This window comes from Fundulus heteroclitus, chromosome 23 (assembly GCF_011125445.2).
Source record: "Fundulus heteroclitus isolate FHET01 chromosome 23, MU-UCD_Fhet_4.1, whole genome shotgun sequence".
NCBI classification, from domain to species: Eukaryota; Metazoa; Chordata; class Actinopteri; order Cyprinodontiformes; family Fundulidae; genus Fundulus; species Fundulus heteroclitus.
This window is the reverse complement of record NC_046383.1, coordinates 22887143-22906246: the sequence shown is the minus strand read 5'-3', so window position 1 is coordinate 22906246 and position 19104 is coordinate 22887143. Positions and strand designations below refer to the sequence as shown.

General features: G+C 41.6%; 2 protein-coding genes across 2 annotated transcripts in view; both read right to left on the bottom strand.

Moving 5' to 3' along the window:
• Positions 1-11021: 11021 nt before the first annotated feature.
• LOC118557541 lies at positions 11022-16023 on the bottom strand. Its single transcript, XM_036127694.1, has 3 exons — positions 15975-16023; positions 13435-13667; positions 11022-12000 (listed from the first exon to the last, which is right to left on the bottom strand). Exons 1-3 carry the CDS (start codon positions 16021-16023, stop codon positions 11224-11226), a joined length of 1059 nt encoding a protein of 352 aa, XP_035983587.1. The 3' UTR covers positions 11022-11223.
• Positions 14899-19104, bottom strand: part of LOC105916818 (A disintegrin and metalloproteinase with thrombospondin motifs 2) — a 192831-nt gene continuing 188625 nt past the window's right edge. Inside the window, exon 22 of the mRNA XM_036127079.1 lies at positions 14899-17602. Within this exon, the coding sequence (XP_035982972.1) occupies positions 17385-17602 (218 nt within the window). The 3' untranslated portion in view covers positions 14899-17384. The remainder of the gene's footprint in view (positions 17603-19104) is intronic.

Sequence of the window (19104 nt, the reverse complement as noted above, 5' to 3'; positions counted from 1 at the left end):
CAGTATGGTGCAGTGAGGAAAGGGACAAAGTTTCTCTGTGCAGAACTGGTGGAGACGTACAGCACCTTAAAAGACTTGCAGCTGTAATTGCGAAAGATGTTGCTCAACAAGGTACTGATCCAGGGGGGGCTCAATATTTAAGCACAGCACACTTTCACTACTACTTCTGCAAGGCAATGGATGTTTCCCACACCAAACGTACGTCCTCGGAAAAACTGGTTTTCTTTCAGACACCTCCGAAAACGTGTTGTTTGACCTGATGTTGTTTTCAAACACCTTACGGATATTATAAATTGATCCGTCTCAGCAATTTGATGCATAACATTGCTGCACTTACTTCTTTTGCTCTAGGAGAAGTCCATTTATGGAATAAGGAGGAGAAGCTGCGTGGCCAGGTGCTGCATGGCTGCAGTAAAAGTAAATTTTAAATTGAATTAACTGAGAAGCAGGGGCAGTTCTAGACAGGGGCCAACAGGGGCCAGTGCCCCAGTAGAACTGATCCTGGCCCCTGTACGAAAGAAAATATCCATCCATCCATCCATCCATCCATCCATTTTCTTCATCGCTTATCCCTCATGGGGTCGCGAGGGATGCTGGTGCCTATTTCCAGCGTTCACCGGGCGAGAGGCCTAAAGATGATATGATTTTAAATAAATTTCTTACGATGATCTATGCTGACAAAGATACTGTAACTAATTGGTCACTTGGATCAAATGTATTTTTTACTTTTACAGGTTTATGCTAACAGTAATTTAAAAATTAAGCTGTTTCACGTTTAGCTCCAGCCTTATCGAGATAGGATCAGGAGTCTGTCTCACTTAATATATTAAACGATGATATATTGACCTGTTTAGCTTTTTCCCCCCCAATCTTTTGTTCTGTGTCCCCCTGCTAAATTTGGTGTAGAACCACCACTGCTGAGAAGGTGTATGTCTGCTAAGGCTAAATAAAGCTTGTACTGGCCACTTAGTTGTTGCTAAACAGGAATTAGGGGCCAGAACATGGTGGTCGTTTTAGTTGAATTCTTGTAAGCCATAAATTCTGTCCAATATTGTTTTTACTTTAAAATGGTAAGAATATATTAAAATCTGTAAATAATTATTATATTTGGAAAAGTTGGGATTAGTTTGCCGTATTTTTCGGACTACAAGGCACACTTAAAATCCTTAAATTTGCGTCTTCTATATGATTACCGTCGTGCTTACTGAGCAATTTTATGTGGAACAATGCACAAGATGAGCTATTACAACTTAGGTTGGCAATGAAGCCGCTCCGCTCAATGGATATTCGGAGCATTACAGTACATTGTGCCACTATCTGATCGGACCCCTGAGCTGTCTACAAGACTGCCTGACTGTAATGTCGAAACTAGAAGTGCATTCATGTAAGGGCGCCCACATACTTGGGCGTAGTTCACTCCGTGGAGGTCCGCGCATACTCAAGGCGGACTCTGAGTGGACTCCCGCATACAGGTACGTGCAGAGCTCAATTTGTACGACCGTGTTTGCGGTGCCACACTATAAACAAAAAGTATTTTCATCGAACTATTTTATATGTGACACTGAGATTGATAGACTGAGCTGCTTCACAAGGACGAGTGGCATCACAGTCCCTCATTGTTCTCACTGACAGGTGTGCGGTGGGAGCCTGCTGGAAAAGAAACGGCTCTAGGTGCTCAGCTAGCTACTCTCACATTTTACAATCAGGTCCGCCACTTCGTCCCACTGGCAGAAAGTGTGGGAATTGTTGGATTTTGCCGCAAGAAATGTAGGCATTAGTGCACTCGACTATGAAGGGTAAAACATCTTCAGAGAGTCAGCGCGGAGTCCGCACAGCTCACAGTATGCGCCCAAATATGTGGGAGCCTTTAGGCAGCCTGCACCGGGAGTGCGCACAAGCGACATTTATTTATTTATTTTACAATTATTTTGGCCTTATGTTAGAAACAGGGCAGTGTAGTCCAACTACTCTGTCCTCCTGACTGAGACGGATAGCTCTTCCTCTCAGGAGAGAGCTGTGTATGTGAAGGGGTGGAGTGATATTACACATTTGGGAAGAATATTTAGTGTGCCTTATACTCCGGTGCGCCTTATATGTGGACATAGACGCACATAGACACGTTAATTCACTGTGCGCCTTATAATCCCGTAGTGACTTTTGGTACCTCCCATTAATTAAGAGGTACATTTAATATTTGGTCTATATTTTTTCAAGAAATAAATGACATGTTTTTTTCAAAGAATCACGTCGGAAGTGCATTCAAAGACAAACCGTCCATTGCCACCCACCGATTTTTTGTTGTTGAGTATTCTTGTTTTGGAATAAAAAAAAAGCCTCGACAGACCCAGTCAAAGTCTGGGCCTAGATAAAATTAGGCATTTGGCAAGAAATGAAAACATATGTTCACAGGACACTCACCATCCGGTCTGAGAGACGTGGCCCAAAAGATTTGGAGCAATGGTAGTAATTGCAGAGAAATGTCGGCATGCCACCATTGGTGCCTGCGGCATCATGAAGTCTGCCATTGCAGTGTTTTAAAATGGGAGAAATTTGAAGGGGGTGAACACTTTTTCAGGGCACTGGATAGATGTTTGTTTAAATCTTGAGGCTGACAGGGACACACATCAAGACTAAGAAACCTTCTTGGTTTCAGTTTGAAGTACAAAAAGCCTATAAGTAGATCTAATAGTTTTTGGTCTTGTAATTTTTCATTCTTTTTTTCTGTTTGAAATTGAATTCATAGGCTGGTTTCTCTAACTGTGGTGGTGTAAGCTGTTTGGAGGTCATGTAACAATCGAGCTGCGAGCTGGCTTGTTTTTCCATAAAGAAGATCACAAGGATTTGTGTGGGGCCTCTGACCACATGAAAAGGTCAGTCATGGGTTTGCAAACTTGATCAAATATGACTCCGGTCTGATGGGAGAAAATTGAAATTCCCCATTCGCAGATTTATCAACAAGCTTTTGTTAGGATGTTAACACAGTTAGTGATAATTGCATTTCAAGGCAATCGGAATCCCACATGTAGCTTAAACATTCTTTCAAGTTTATGGGTCGTTGGAGTCTTGTTGGGTTGTTTTTGTTGCTCTGTCCTTAGATAAAGCTGGATGTTTTTGTCTTTTGCTGATCTCAGGCTATATTTTAGGGGCAGTTATGAGTTAGGAAAGTAGATGGATAATCAAACAATGCCTAATTTGGTTATTCTCACAATCTCTGGCATCAGAAAACCTTAGCTGACTCAACATGCTACTCAAGTATAATTAAATCCCAAGGTCCTTTTCCACTTCAGCTACTCCTCTGGCAGGTCTCCCTTCATCCAAAATATATTTTTTTCCTCATTGGTTTCCATTGGTTCCAAGTTACTTCAAAAAATGCAATTCCAGTTATGGGAGATTGACAAAAAGCATCATCAACTGGTGTTAAACACAAGTATACAGGCTTATGCGGCCTGTTGGTCACAGTGTTTTGCAGCAACAGTTTTAATTTGGCTATGAATAACTATCAATAAGTGCCAAAGGCTCCCTGCCTCTCGCTCATTGACAGCTGGAGATAGGCACCAGCACCCCTCGCTGGATGGATGGATTCAGTGCCAAAGGCAATAAACAAAGTTGGTAATTTTATTCAAAATTACCAAGTTGGTGCACCACCTGATTGTCAGAAAATAATCGCCACATGGCTCCCAGTCTCAGTCGGTTATTGTTTTATGAATACCTGTCTGGTGAGGTGTTGCATTTTATAACAATAGATGAAGGAGTGGCGTTCTCACATAGCAAGTAGCCTACTGCTCATATATACAGAATAAATGCAAGCAACCCCTTTCCAAACATTCAAAAAATCATTTATTAACAAAATACTTCAACTTCTAGTTAAAATGCTTTAGTTGAGACACATTCTGACTTGGTAAAAAACATTGATCTGAACTACAACATAAAATGGAAAACTGAGAAACTACATGGGGAAAAGAATTAAAACCAGAAACAATAACCAATAAAACAATCCCGTGTTATCAGAGTTCAGAGTGATTGTATACTTTTAAGAACCAAGGATTGTTTTGAGCAATTTGGAAAAGACGCCAAATTAGCTCTGAAAGCTAACAAAGAACAATAGTTGCTGGGTGTTCAAACAACCCGTTCACAATGCAAAGCGTGAATGGAAAGTAAAGCATTTTAACAAACTCATGTTTTATGAATAACTTTTAGAATTAGAGACTAGGTGCTCCAGGTGTGAGCAATAAGGTGGTGAGGAGGAACAGCAGAAACTGATGAAGACAGAGGAGCTGAGGGGAAGGGTGTAATGAATGGGAACTGAACAGAGAAAACCACAGGGAAGGAGTTTTACAGAATATAACATCAAGATGGAACACAAATTATTAACCTCAAATGGCAGCAATTAGAGATCCTAAAAAGGGAGAAAAACAGAAACATACAAAAAACCAATAACGCCTAAAGATCGTGACAGAAACAAATGCTTTCAGTGAAAAATGTCACTTAAATAAATTATCATAAAAAATCCTGAAAACCAGCACACCCCTATATGTAAGTTGTATGCCTTAACTGCGTTTTGTTCCTTTGATTGGGACAACAGATCAGCAGTTCATCACACAACCTTATTGTTCCTATGCCTGAATATCGATAAATATAAAGTAACGTCAATATTGCTAAAAAGCTCTCAGAATAATGATCTAAAAAAGGGTAACATGCAATTGTATTTAACCGCCTTTACTTTAACACCACTGAATACAATCCATCAGAAAGAACTGTTTTCAAAAACCTCCAAATTAAAAAATGCAGTCCATCTCAGCATGAATACGGCTGGCCTGTGAAGGGCACAGACATCACTTAGGGAACCAACAGCACCATGAAAAGCAAGGTTAGGGATACAGTTCTGAAGAAGATTAAACAGTGTTGGTTTGAGAAAATGTCCAAGCATTGAACATCTCAGAGAACACTGTCCAATCCATCGTCAGACAATGAAAATATTTTTTATTTCCCTGCGGTGTAAATGTGTTGTTTAAAGAGCTCACATTTCTTTACCTGCTGACACCATTGCTCATGGACGTCTGCCACCACTCACAGTATGCAGGCTAGTTAGGGAGTTTAAAAAAAAAACTTTAAAATTCCCTGTAGATTCATTTGAGTCCCCCAGGCATCCAAAACAAGCACTAGACACTGTTTATACGTAAACAAGGGTGTGGGAGACGGCCAGGGACAGGAGTTCTTCTGTCCTACCATAACACCCACCTATGGTCCATGACTGCATATACTTGCGTGGTAACGTGGGGGCTGCTGGGTGAGAGGTCGCTAGTCCATTACAGAGCAACAAAGAGACACACAATCATCCACATGCACCAGTGTTGTAGTACTCGAGTCCGAGACTCGAACTCGAGTCCGAGTCATTAGCTAAATTTAGAGACTCGTGACTTGACTTGGACTTGAGCACTGATGACTCGAACTTGGACTCGGACTCGTACATTCAGATCATTCTGACTCGGAGATTGAGAAAAAGACTCGACTTTTTTTATATCATTAGGCTATAATTTTAATATGTCATTAGAATATTATTTGGTGTATGATTTTAATATCTAAATGTCGTACCGCGCACGTGACGTCACCATCTCATGAGCAACGCCCCTTGCCGCTAATGTAGGGCAAACAGTGTGAGAGCGCACGTAGCAGCCAGCCATTACACATGCAACAGATACAAGGATATGACCGACTTTACAGCTGTTAAACTTTCACAAAAGGATGTCCAGGCGCCCATTTTACTGGTAGAACTATGGAACAACATACCAACGCTCAGCTCAAACGATGGATTGAGTGTCGAGGTCTCGGAAAGACGGGCCGAGTTGATAGAAAGGTAAGTCGATGTTTTTCTTCGGCTCGGCGTTCATTGCGTCATCGGCCGTTCTTTTCTGTTTGTAGTCACCGTCCAGGAATCGGTATAAATTTTCCGGCCCGCCGAACAATTTAGTCCGGTCCGGTGGCCAAATGCATTATCATTATCCAACGGCTGTATCTCCTCGCTGCATCGACCGATCCACACCAGATTTGTTGTGAGTCATGGGGGAACGCTGCCGAACACGTTTGTGGGAATCACCCGGTGGACGGGCGAGGAAAATGCGTAACAGCATCTGCGGTGGCGGGCGGGCGGCTCCGGCCGGCCGGCGGGCGGGCGGCTCAGGCGAACCCCGCCGGCCGGCCGGAGCCGCGGCGGTGGCCAATAGGCCGGAGTGCGCTTGGCTGCGAGGGCCGATCGACGCCGCTTGCGGCTTTAACATCCTTCATATGCGGCCTATCAGCGTACCTCGAGTCGCTGTTGCGCGTTCCATAACAACAATGTTTAAAAACCTTGGTTAGGAGACGTCTTAGACTTGGAAAAAGCGGTAGTTTTACCGAGTAAAACCAAGGGTAACTACAGCGAAAGAGTTATTAGTGCAATGGAATGTTACTGCTTCATGTCATACATCACACGTCAATAGTGACTCGACTCGGACTCGACTCGGATGAGTAGTGGACTCGACTCGGACTTGACTCGGATTTTTTTTTTAATGACTTGGACTTGACTCGGACTTGAACACTGGTGACTCGAACCTGGACTCGGACTCGAGGCATAGTGACTTGACTACAACACTGACATGCACACACACACCTAGGAGGAATAGACCCATGCATATGTAAACTACATGCAGAAAAACCACAGGCCGGGAATTGAACCTGGCACCTTCTTGCTGCAAGGCAACAGTGCTACCAATTGCACCTACCTACAAAACATTTTTAAATACTCTAGTGAAGCATTTACTCAAACTTTGTGCTTTGGTCATATGAGACTAAGATTATGTGCTTTAGCAAAAACAATCCAGGCAGGTTTTAAAACAAAGAATAAATACATTCCTACTATTAAGTATATGGTGAAGAACCTGGGATGCTGTGGGTCAGCATCCCAGGTTCTACTCCAAAGATCCTGGGAACCTTGACATCATGAACCCTTTGAAATACCAGGAAGTATTTGATGAAAATCTAATGGGCTCTATTCAAAAATAGGTAACCATTGGGTATTTCAACATGATAACGAGCTAAAAAGCATGTCCGAGCTACACAGACGAGGTTCAACAGGCACAGACTCAGCTTTCTTCCTCTAAGCCCCCAGACCTAAATCGTGTAGGAAGCATGTGAGCTAAGCTAAAGAGAAGAAAGCATTGAAGATGACCCAGAGTTGCTCCCCTCTCTGTGGTAATGCCATCGGAGAAAGTGTTTTCCTGTTGGAAAAGGAAGTCTGCAAAATTAACTGACGGCATGCGTGCACATTTTTGTTTTTACACAGCCGATCTGTTTCCCTCCAGAACATATATGCTCAAATTAAATGCTGTATTTTTTTTTGTTTTATGTTGGGATTATGTTACTGCAATATAAAGATCTATCTATTTCCAGGCACGTTTTACACATCTTTACCAGCAGATCCGTCCGCATCAGTTGCTGGGAAACCTTTTGGGGTCTCATTTCTTCGATAAATTATAGATGTCATAGATACTCCCTGTAGGGGAAAAAAAAAAAAAAAAACTAGCAAAATCAACAGCCTCCTCCCATATTTGGAGTGAAATTTGTAACAATCAAAATTATGTTTAGTGGGTGGGTGTCTGCACAGGGCAAAGTGACCCGGGATGATGCAGACGAGTCAGCGGTTTTTGCATCCATTCCATAAACAGGCTCCTGGCTTTTTATGGCTCTCTAATGGAGAGCTCACAGCAGCATTCCCCTAAACCACACACACACACACACACACACACACACACACACACACACACACACACACACACACACACACACACACACACACACACACACACACACTTACACATGCAGACGAGCACATGGCTGGGTTTAGATAGCAGACAGACTCTCAGGCACCACGCTGAGGGCTCCCATCGATGCGGATACCGCTGATGACAAACAGCAACTTCAACATCAGCCTGGCTTCAGTTCGCCTAAAATGTTCAGGAGGAATATTCATGGGAAAAGCAACAAAACGTGGGATTGTTTGAAACGAACATTCTCTATGTATTTATTTCTGATTGTGCTTCGAAGGAAGTCACTGTCTTATCGGTGAGATTCCACATCGCCAGTGATTGACAGTGGTGGTTTTGTTGTGGATCAAACTCTTGGTGCCTAACATAAGGAGGCGTTGTTGTAGGGTTTATTGCAACGAGACCAACAATTCACCCCTTTATTGTATTATTTATGATAATAGTTATGTCTGTATGTTTTATAACTATTCATTTACAGCTATCCATGCTACCTAAGCCCAGCATTCGAAACAAAAGCTTCGGTGTACACTCCAGGTCAAAAGAACTGGACATTTGAACGCGAAGGATGCATTAACAGAAGAGCCACTGATTCCCCAACCCTTTTATTGATTTTTAACACTCAGTTCCCAGCTGCCTGTGAGATTCTGAGAAATTATCAGTTTTTCTCCGGAGGGCACATGGGGATATTTCCTTGAAAAGGTGCACTTCCACGAACAGTTTTTTTTTTTTTGTATGTTTGGAGACTATTGAATTATAGGGGTGGGAACAGACAACAAGACCTTTTGTGATTGGGTCAAATCAGTCGGTATACATGAATGCTTTCATTTCATACTATAGATGTCAGTATTTAATGCTTTTACTGGACTGTAAACTGAGCTCCTGCGCATCAGATTTTAAGTGACTAATAGTTGACTAGAGCACATGTCTTGGAACATGAGTCACCTAATTTACTGGCCGACTTCATCTTGATGCGTAACAAATCCCAACAGAAAGCTATTAAAGGTCTGATTGTCAATCACACTGGCAGCCATATTGTGCTGTGGAGAGGATTTTATTCCCAGTCTGAGGCTCATTAAAGCTTTCTATCCAGCTAAATAGGAAACACCTGGAAATAAAATGTGCACTACCATATTTAGGCCTTCCTTGAGTATTCTTATCCCTTAAACTTTTGCCAATTTTGTCACATCAGAGCCAAGGACCTTATGCTTTTATATCAGAATTTTGGGTGGCAGACAGACACACAGTTGTGCAAAATTAAAACTTTTGAAAATTGACTTCCAAATTTTTTCTATCAGATAAAAAAAAAGAAAATGATCCTTTTTAACAACTAACCCAATGCTAGTGGTTGCACAGGGTTCTTTTTCAACTATTAGAAGTCCTGTTTGCAGTTTGCTACAAACTACAGTTTACAGCAGGGTTTCTTCCTCTTAAAGGGGAATCTTCCTCTCCACTGTTGCGACATGTATGCTCGGTATGAGGAATTGCTGCAAAGGCAACGACACAATGCAGGCAACTGTCGCTACACGCTCATCTAGGAAGAGTAAATCAATGACTCGATGAAATCTGCTGGGTTTCCTTAGGTAGAAAACTTTTAGACCAATCTGGATGCTTTGATTGAATCATCTTTGTAAAGTGCCTTGAGATGACACGTTGTGAATTGGCGCTGTATAGGTAAAACTGAATTGAATTGAATAAAATCTTACACTGGGAATACACATAAAAAGACAGAGTGCCCTTTGATTTCCAAAAAAAGCATCTAGCCAAATACAACATTTGAGAATCTCATATCCCTACCTGCGAAACACAAAGTCTCGCAATGGTGTCGAAGGACAACCGATTAAGACAAACATGAGACTGTTGGGAGCAAAACAAGTAAATAAATAAATGAATAAATAAATAAGAGTGACACCATGTGGTTGTAGAAAAAGTAAATGAGACAAAGAAAGACCCACCATCTGCCATATAGCCTGAGATTGTTGTAGATTTAGGCGTCTTGTGTATTTCTTGATTATTCAGTGTGGTGCAAAACAGCTTAAAATATCAAATGAACGCTCCATGCAAAAAACAAAAACATAAGCATGCATACCTTGAGGTTTACTGTTAAACCAGTTGAAGCAACATATCCTACAGATCCAAACGTATGCACAAACTTAAAATTATGGCAACAATCAGATTTCTTTTATTAGGCAGTTTAATGTTTCCTTATAAATCGCAAAGATAAGCCCTAACACAGGTTAAAACGATAATAATTGGCGTCATATCATTTTGTCACCATAAAGCAAGGCTTCCAATACGCTGATGTGACGAGTTATTAAGGGTAAAACGAGACTTAGATAAATGCAATGCTCTGTCTCCCCCTGGTGGTCAAATACAGTATTACTTTGTCCCTAACCAAATCATTGAGAGAGAAAAAACAGCAATGAGAGACGCTTCGGTTTCCAATCAAAAATCACACAACAAATTGCAAAATATCAAAAGCATTTAGAATTTAATAAATATTTAACATTATCTTCTTTTTCATATGCACACATATAGTACAGAAAGATAGGCATTTTTTTGATGCTGTAAGTTACAGATGTACAAAAATACAACTTTAAGCGATAAAGAAAACAAACTGGCTCTTGGAGGTTCAGCTAAGATATGATGAGAAGAGATTTTTTTTATTTTTATTATTTGTATTTCTTGCATGAATAAATGCATGAGAAACATTTGAAATTTTAGCAACACTGATGATAAAAAGCACCACAATTGACCGAAAAATCTCAATCATTGAACGTTTATTTTCCCATGGCCTGGTGGGAAGTATAAGCACCAAACGTTTTGCAAATACCTATGATGAATATTTGACACTTTAGATTCCTGAGAGTTTAGAAACCTTAGAAGAAAAAATCTTTGCTTTGGACATGGCCCTACTCTAACTGGTGTAAAAACTGAAATCACTTCTAAGGGGAACTTTGTGAATGTCTGATACCCATAGGAAGACTTGACAAATGATTTAATCTCATTCAAAACAACCATTTCTAAGAACACTGAAATCTGAGGGGGTGGCTGCAGTCATTGGCGGGAATATGTCAACTGAAGACTCAAGGTGCTAAATTTGTGCTTGTAAAAACAATATAATTTAGAAAATACATTACTTCTTATTTACATGGTAACTAAATTCTCAGGCAACAGCACCGTTTGTGAAAGGGGGGGGGGGGGGGGGCGTTTCAAAGGTCCTGTGAACGTAGACCTCTTTATTTCTCAGCACTGTGTCTACAAGCTAAGGTGCACCAAATCTGCAATTTTCAGCGACATATCTTTTGTCCGAACCTTGGAGAATGATACTTATTGGTTGATTTTTTAGAAAATGTTTTCTTTGTTTCCCTTTTGGAATGCCTGATATAAACACTGTAGCAATCAAGAAGAGTTTATCTCTGGTGAACTAATGTTCTGTGTGGCCCCTTTTCATCCGGAGGAGAAAATTTCGCTTCTCCTCCAGAAGTTCTTGTATTCGTTTGTTCTTGGTTCGCTCTCTAAGGCTGACCCAGAGCTTGGGGATCAGATTGTTCTTAGAGATGTCGCTGTCAGCACCGACGACTCTGTTATCCAACCCATCGAGCGAGTTGGCGTCGTTCTCCGCAGCATTTTGCCGAGGCTTCGAGATGATTTCAGGCGACACTGTGTGAGAGACCGCGGTCGTTGGGGGACCGGTGAAACCTACAGGGATGTGCTCAGGCAGGTCCAGCCAGGGTGGAGAGGCCGGCTCTGTGGTGTCCTCTCCTTTTATGGTCGGGATCACCATGGAGGGACCGTCCTCCAGCACCACGGTGTCTGTGACCCTTCCCGGACTACTGTAGGACTCTTTAATGTCATCTTCACTCCTTGATGTAGCTTCACCACTACTTGTCACTGTGGTTTCACTAAATGCAGTAGTCCCTGTGACAGCTTCAGCGTTAACATCATCAGAGGGTGTTATGAACTCATTGAAAGAGCCGGGTGTCGTCGTCTCTATGTCTGTGCTCCCGTAGTGTACGAGTGGAGTTCTGGCTGTGACCACTGCATCCCCGCTAACGTTTGTGGGGCTGACTTTGGACCCGGACGAAGGAAAGCTCGGCGCTGTGACAGGAATGGTGGAAAAATCCTCCTCATAAGGGGTGGGTGGTGTGTTAAAGTGCAACTTTTTCAGCTTTGGATTGGTCTTTGTCTCCTTGACTTTACTCTGTTTGACATTAATCTTTGATTTGACAACACCTTTTGGTGAGTGTTTTGGGTTGCTTTTAAGGTTGGTCTTTGTTTGAGGTCGTTTTGTGACGATTTTCTTTGATTCGGTAGTTTTTTTGGGATTGGTGTTTAGATGAACCTCTTTTTTCGGTAAAGGTTTACTCTTTTTATCTGGATTGTGCTTTAATGGCGTTGTCTTTTTAGGATTGGTGTTTGGCATTTTCTTTTTGGGAGGGTTGTTGAGTGGATTAGCCTTTTTTAGATTAGCTTTCGGTGAAACGGTTGTTCTTGACGTAGTATGTGCCGAGGGGGACTTTTTCACTGTAGGGTTTTTTGGGGTCTTGTTTGGTGTTTTATTTGCTGGAGTCTTCTTCTTTGTGGTTGGGTCTGTTAGAATATTCTTTTTCGGACTTGTGTTGGGTGCATTAGACTTTTTGACATTAGCCTTTGATGAAATTGTGGTCTTTTTTTTAGTTGGGTTTGGTATAATAGTTTTTTTGGGACTGGTGCTTGGTGGGTCAGTCTTTGTCACATTAGGCTTTTGTGGGATGGTCTTCTTTGGAGGCATATTCTTTGGAGGGGTCTTCTTTGCTGAAGGGGTTGGGATAAAAGTCTTTTTTGGGGTTGTTTTTGTTGGAGGGGCCTTCTTCTTATTAGAGTTTGATGCAATAGTCTTTTTGGGAGTTACAGGTTTTGTACTAATACTTGTTTTCTTTTGAAGATTGTTTCTTGTTGGAACATAGTTTTTTGTAATGTTTTTTTGTGCTATATCCTTTTTTCCACTATCTTTTGATGGAACCACCTTTTTCTTGGGTTGCGGCAGAATTTTCTTCTCAGGGTTGTATTTTGACCTGTTGATTTTGGGGTTGCTTTCTTTCTGACTTGTTACAGGAATAGGTTTTGGTGTAAGGACTTTGGCACGTGTTGTCCCAGTTGTTGAAGCGCTCTTCAACAGCGGATCAGTGATCTCAGCATTGGGACGACTGGTAGAAAATGCAGGGATGATGGTTGGAAAGATGGTGGGAAGGACAAACATGCTTGTCGCAGCTGGCAGATGAGTGGGAATTACCTTTGCGGTAGATGGTGAAGACGGGGTGGAATGGAGGGTTTGGGACGTAGAAGCTGGAAAATCAGTGGTGGCAGAAGTTGAAAAAGCGCTGGAAAAGGTGGTGGAGTGGAAAGGAAAAGTCTGAGTGTGAGTTATTTTCACTGTTCTCGCTGAAGATGTGGTGGAATGAAGCGTTTGGGGTGTAGAGGCTTGGAAGCGAGTCACAGTAGAAGGTGAAGCAGATCTAGAAAGTGTGGTGACGAGGAAAGGAATGCTAGTTGCACGCATCTGACGAGTGGGATTTACTTTTGTTGCCACTGGTGAAGATGTAGTTGAATAAGGGGTTATGGTTTTAGAGGCTGGGGGGCGAGTGGCGGTAGAGACGGCGGCTTTAGTTGGCTGAGCGGTGGTGAGAATGGAGCTGAAGAGGCTCTTGGATGGTGTAGGTGGGACAGTGCTGTTGAGGGTGGCTGTGGCAGGGGAGTTAGGCTCCACTGTGGAATCGTTGATGTTGCTGCAGGTCTTGCAGCATAAGCGCCAGTAGTCTGGCAGTGAGCAGTAGCGGTGCAGAGCGTCCATACGACAGAACACCGAGCGGTCTCCTTTACATTGTAGGCCTGCGAAGGAGAGACAAAGAGCTCATACTGGGAACAGAAAATACCATGAAGCAATGTGCAATGTTTCTAAGGTAAAGAATATATTCTGTAAAATAGTAGCATTTGTATGTGTGTAATTCGTAAAATACAGTAGCAAAGCCAGACCCCCCAGAAGAGGATGAAGGAAGGTTGAGGAGAACATACTGAAGAACAGCCATTAGATTAGTCCAGAGCAGCTGAAATAGAACAAAAGGATTGCCAGTCTTGTGTTGTTCATTAAACTTTCCTTGGGTGTAGGAAAGATTGATCTTTAACTTAATTTCTAACATTATTTTTGATCATCAGGTATGTACAAATTAGGGAACTCCAGATCCGCCTCCTGTTACCAGCTCCAGGTCATGACATTCCTAAATGATCGGTACTGGGACTCCCTGACAAATCTCAGCTCTTACTACTCCTGATCTACTTTTAATTATGTCGGCTCTATCCAAATGTCCGCCTTTTCCAAGCAGTTTGTTTTTAATCACATGAAACCGGATTTCATGTGAGGCACTTGCAAAATGGTGTTACAGTTCAGTGAAATTATTTTGCTGATCAAATCTGGGGTTTCCTCTTAAAAAGTAAGCCCTTTTTTACCCTTTTATTTGACATTCACAGCGATTATGATGCAGCTGCGGCTTTCAGAGAAACACTTATAATTGGGTGTTACTACATGCAAAACAAAATGCTGAATTTCTAAAGCAAGTTTAGTCCACACAGATGAACAGGAGCCTATCAAAGGCCGTATTATCAATGAACCATTTCAAAACAGACAGAAAATGCTACATGCAGCTACACGTCTCGGGTCTTTCAGTGTGTACATTTAGAAATGATTCATGTTTTGTCAGAACATTAAAGTGGCTTTCTTAGTGGAGTTAATCCGTGTTGGAGCAGCAGAGAGTGAGGCCGACCTGTAGAAACTGCACGCGGGGTCTGTTGCTGTCAGGAAAAAGAGAAAAATAGGAGATCCTGCAGCGTCCAGACTTTCATAGCTGAGTGTGTAATCGGTAATAGTGATGAAGTTTTGTTTTACACTTTGTCAGTCTAAAGCTGCAGAATTTTCAGACATACGAGTGACATTTTATCATTAACTTAACCATTGTTTACCTTTGAATGAGTCAGATATGTATTAAAGGCAGAACAAGAAATAACTACACTGTGCAACTACACCTAATACTTTCCGTGGTAAAAATTCCTGCAGAGTAAAAAGTCACACTTTTTAAAACATTTTTATTGATACAACTTTGCTGTTGAGAATGACAGGAACTGAAACAATGAGATGTATGCCCCCACCTCCAGCTCATTATATAGATATATAGATATTTTTTTTTTCCTTAAGAAAAATAATTCAACTGTATCGAAAGTTACAAGTTCACAGTCACTTTGGTAAAACACTTGATTACTTGGAAATCAACAGGTCAATCTGGCAACTGACCGAGAAAGAAAACATGAAGTACATAAATCATACTCGCTTTTTTTTTTTTTCTTTAAAGAAAAATACTGAATTTCCATGATGATGTAAAAACTGGAATGGCACATTAAGTGTCATATGAAACATTTACAAAACATTAATAAAATTTCCCTGATAAATCAAAGTGCATATAGACGCAGTGCACGTAGTCCATCTGAATGTTTCTTCAAACGTTAGCCAGCCCCACGCAGCAGGCCAGTGAAGCCACAAAACAGTTACCCATAGTATAGAATATTATAGAAGATAACAGTCATGAACATTATTAAATACAGTCAACACCAATTTTATATACAGTATCGCACTGCTAGGTCTGGCTTGGTTTCGTACAGTCCAACTCCAGCAGAAGGAAACCTTGGATAGCTCGCTACATAGTCACAACAGAAATATGTGATCACAATACAATGACAAGTCTGAAGTGTTCTTTTTTTTTTTTTGTTTTGTTTTCCAAGATGCCATATGTGTCAGTACCCTAGGCCCTTTGAAAATCCTTTCCGGTAGTCGGACACTGGTCCGACGTCAGCTTGGTAGGTTTTGATGGTTGGCGGGTGTGAGTTTGTTAAGTTGGTTTGAAGCTGCCTCTATTCCGAGTGAAACTTTGAATGAGTAAAGCCATCTCTTTCACAGATAAATGCCATTACATTCAATCCGAGATAAGGCATTGTTCATGTGGTTAATGTTCGTCAAAAAACATAAAGCGAGACCACCGGACGTTCTCAAAAATCAAAGTTTATGAGGTATTTCTGTATCTGATCGCAGTGTGTTAAAAGCCCAAATGATTTAGCACCCTCGCACACACGCTCGCACGCGATGAGACACACATCCGCCCTTGCACATGTTGCCGTGGACTTGCCCGGGGGACAGATGCATGCTCGCACGGACACGACTCCAAACATCCAGGTGATAAATGCAAATGTGCATGACAAAAAGTGATCCTATACTGAAAGAAAAAAATAACAAAAAACAAGAAGCAACAGTAAAACCACTGATCCATCTGAGCAAATGGAGAGGCAACTAACTGACCAAGTCCTGCATAATATGGGTCAAACACTTTCCCCACAAAACACTTTGCCTTTATTAAATATTTATCTGTATTCATGTAAAATCATTAAAAAAATACACATAACAGTCAAGGATCTAAGCGATCAATAGCAGTCCAAAGGTTTTAGGCAAATAAGCTACAGCTTATTCATGGTAAATGTTAATAATATTATTGGTAGTCATATAGATTTAGATTTATAGGTATATATAAATACAAATATATTTATAGATGTATTTGTTTAAACTCTGCAAGCACAAATAAGCTGCATTTATTGAACTTTTGTATAACAGTCAAAGAGAGGATGGCTGATGATGAGGTGGAATGGGAAGCAACCTCAAGTGGTCAAACTACCCTGTTTTTTTTTATTTTAAATTCTTTTTTATCTTATTATCCTTCACAATTTTCACACCTTCCCAAGTTCACCTAGCAAAAATAAAATCAACTCAAAAATAAATAAATAAATAAATAAATCCCATTACTTGCTGACCCTGTGCTGAGTTCCTGTCAATCTGGAAATGGGAGCGCGCCATTTTCATCACCGAATGGAACCGAGATGTTGGGATGAGCACTTTAGCAAAGATGTCCTCAGATCACATTCACAATAAAGCTTTCATATTTTTTTTAGATATATATATATAATTTTTGATATAGATATTTATATACCATTTCTGATTATTTTCACATCTTTTTCTCCCACACTGACAGTGCGCTACAAAAAAAAAAAGAAACAAAAGAAAAAAAGAAAAGCCCTGCTGTGTCCCAGGTGTGATAACCCATAGCAACACGCAGCGAGCTCGCGCAAAAACATGGCCACCGAATGCAGAGAGGAGACGGGGTCCCCTCACACATGGACGGCCCCTTTCCACACATCCCAGGAGGTGTCAGTGAAAGCCCGTTTGCCACTTCGAATCCTCTTCACACCAAATTTTTTGTTGATCTTTTAAGTTTTCGACTGGCCAGCGGTTACAACACAATGCTCCACAGAGGAGAGATAGATAAAGAGAGACAGAGCAAGAGAGAACCAACTAGCACACACAGGAGCCAGAGACCTCCCCCCCGGTTAGAGCCGCCTCAGACAGACAGAGAGAGAGAGAGAACATCCCCCCCCTCCCCAAAAAGAGAAGCAAAAGCTTTGCTGCTCGCTCACACGGGCGTGGGCACAGGCACAAGGCGCAGCAGGAAGGGCAGGTCAGGGGGCCAGCCGGGGCCGGCCCTGCAGAGACAGGAGGACAGAAATGGGCAGGGCCCAGCAGAGGACAGACATGCGGCTGCGGCTGTCGCTGTGAAGGCCGGGCTGGGAGCTATAGAGGGAGGTTTTACGTGATGAGATCCTCGGGTAGTTGGGGTTGGGCCGGGAGAGCCACTGGATCAGAATGTTGCCATTCTTGTTGAGGTCTGATGAGCCCTCTGCGAAGGAGACACAGAAACAAAAGGGTTGCTGTTAGGGACAATATAATGATGTCGTTTAAGGAAGGTGTGGTGCTTTCTGACATTTTCAACATGTTTTTATCAACTTGTTAGGATCATTTTCTTTTATATGTCCACACTGGATAGTTCCACTTACAGAAAACAACTGATCTTCAGCTTATAATAGTAACCTGGATCTTGCTTCACTTTCTTCTCTATTCACCCCCCCCCCCCCACCCATGAAAATGGAGGTGGTGGTGATGCTGATGGATCCATTAGGTTAGCAACTTCCAGAATGAAAACATAAGCTGAAGCAAAGTGGTTTATTTAGGCATTTAATGAGCTGCATATTTGAAGTGAATGTTTAAATTTTTTTTGCAAGATGTCTTATTCTTTTTATTTTTTACTTATTGGTCTGTTATGACAATCAAACACCTATGGACGTCCTTTCAAAGTTCAAACATGTCCGAATATGTTTGCGGCTGCAAACTTAAATGTGCCCGATGAGATTTAAATGTCAACCACCAAAGGAAAAGCAGGATTTTAGGTTTAAGGAATAATGAAAAATGTAATCATGTCCTTTTATGATCAGTAGTAATTAATTTACTAGTGCACACCATGCCTTAGGATGTCTGGCAGTGGCTCGGTGTGATTTTCTGACTAGACTCAGTAAGCCTGGACCCCTTAGATAATACCAGACAAATGTGACTCAGTGGAGGTAAAGGGGGAAGGGTGGAGGAGGGTGAATCCAAACAGTGTATCACGTCATTTAGGAATACGGTGGAAAAAGTCTGTGAATGTAGTTACTTATAAACGCAAGTTAGGGTTTTGCAGCGATGGAGAGAGGCTGGTGCAAAAGCAGTTCCTTCTGGTTCTGCAAAGCAGTTTAAAAACAATTTGGTTTCCCACATGGCACCACAGCATTATTAAATATATGTTAAGCAAATGTTTAAACCGTGTATAACTACAAAGAATCCAGGTTGAAGGAGGAAAGTCTTCCTAACGGACTGCATTGTTTGGGTCGAGACATGTTAATATCACCAGTGTTTCAACGCTCACTGTTATGCTGCAATGCTAATCTATCGATTTTCTACATGCCCCTTAAGCCTATTCAGAGGGGCGGGGAGGTGGGTTGCAACTCACCTGAATTGGGGCGTTGCGATTGTGTAAACACTCATGGCTGAGGACAATTCATAGGGGTCAGTTAACTTACATGTATGTCTTTGACTGTGGCATGAAGGTGGAGCAGTGGAAAGGAAACACTAAGAACATGAAAAATCCACACAGAAAGGCCTTGGCCGGCATTGAAACCCAGGAGTTTGTTGCTGTGAGGCATCAGAGCTAAACATAAAGCCACTATGCTCACCATAAACCAACATTTATACTGTGGATGTGCTTCTTAGAAGACTGAAACGCACCAAATTTCAGCTGAATAGGGTTTTATCTGATCCGTTGAACTAAATCAGTCAATGCTGAGATAACCAGCAAGATGACGATAGGAA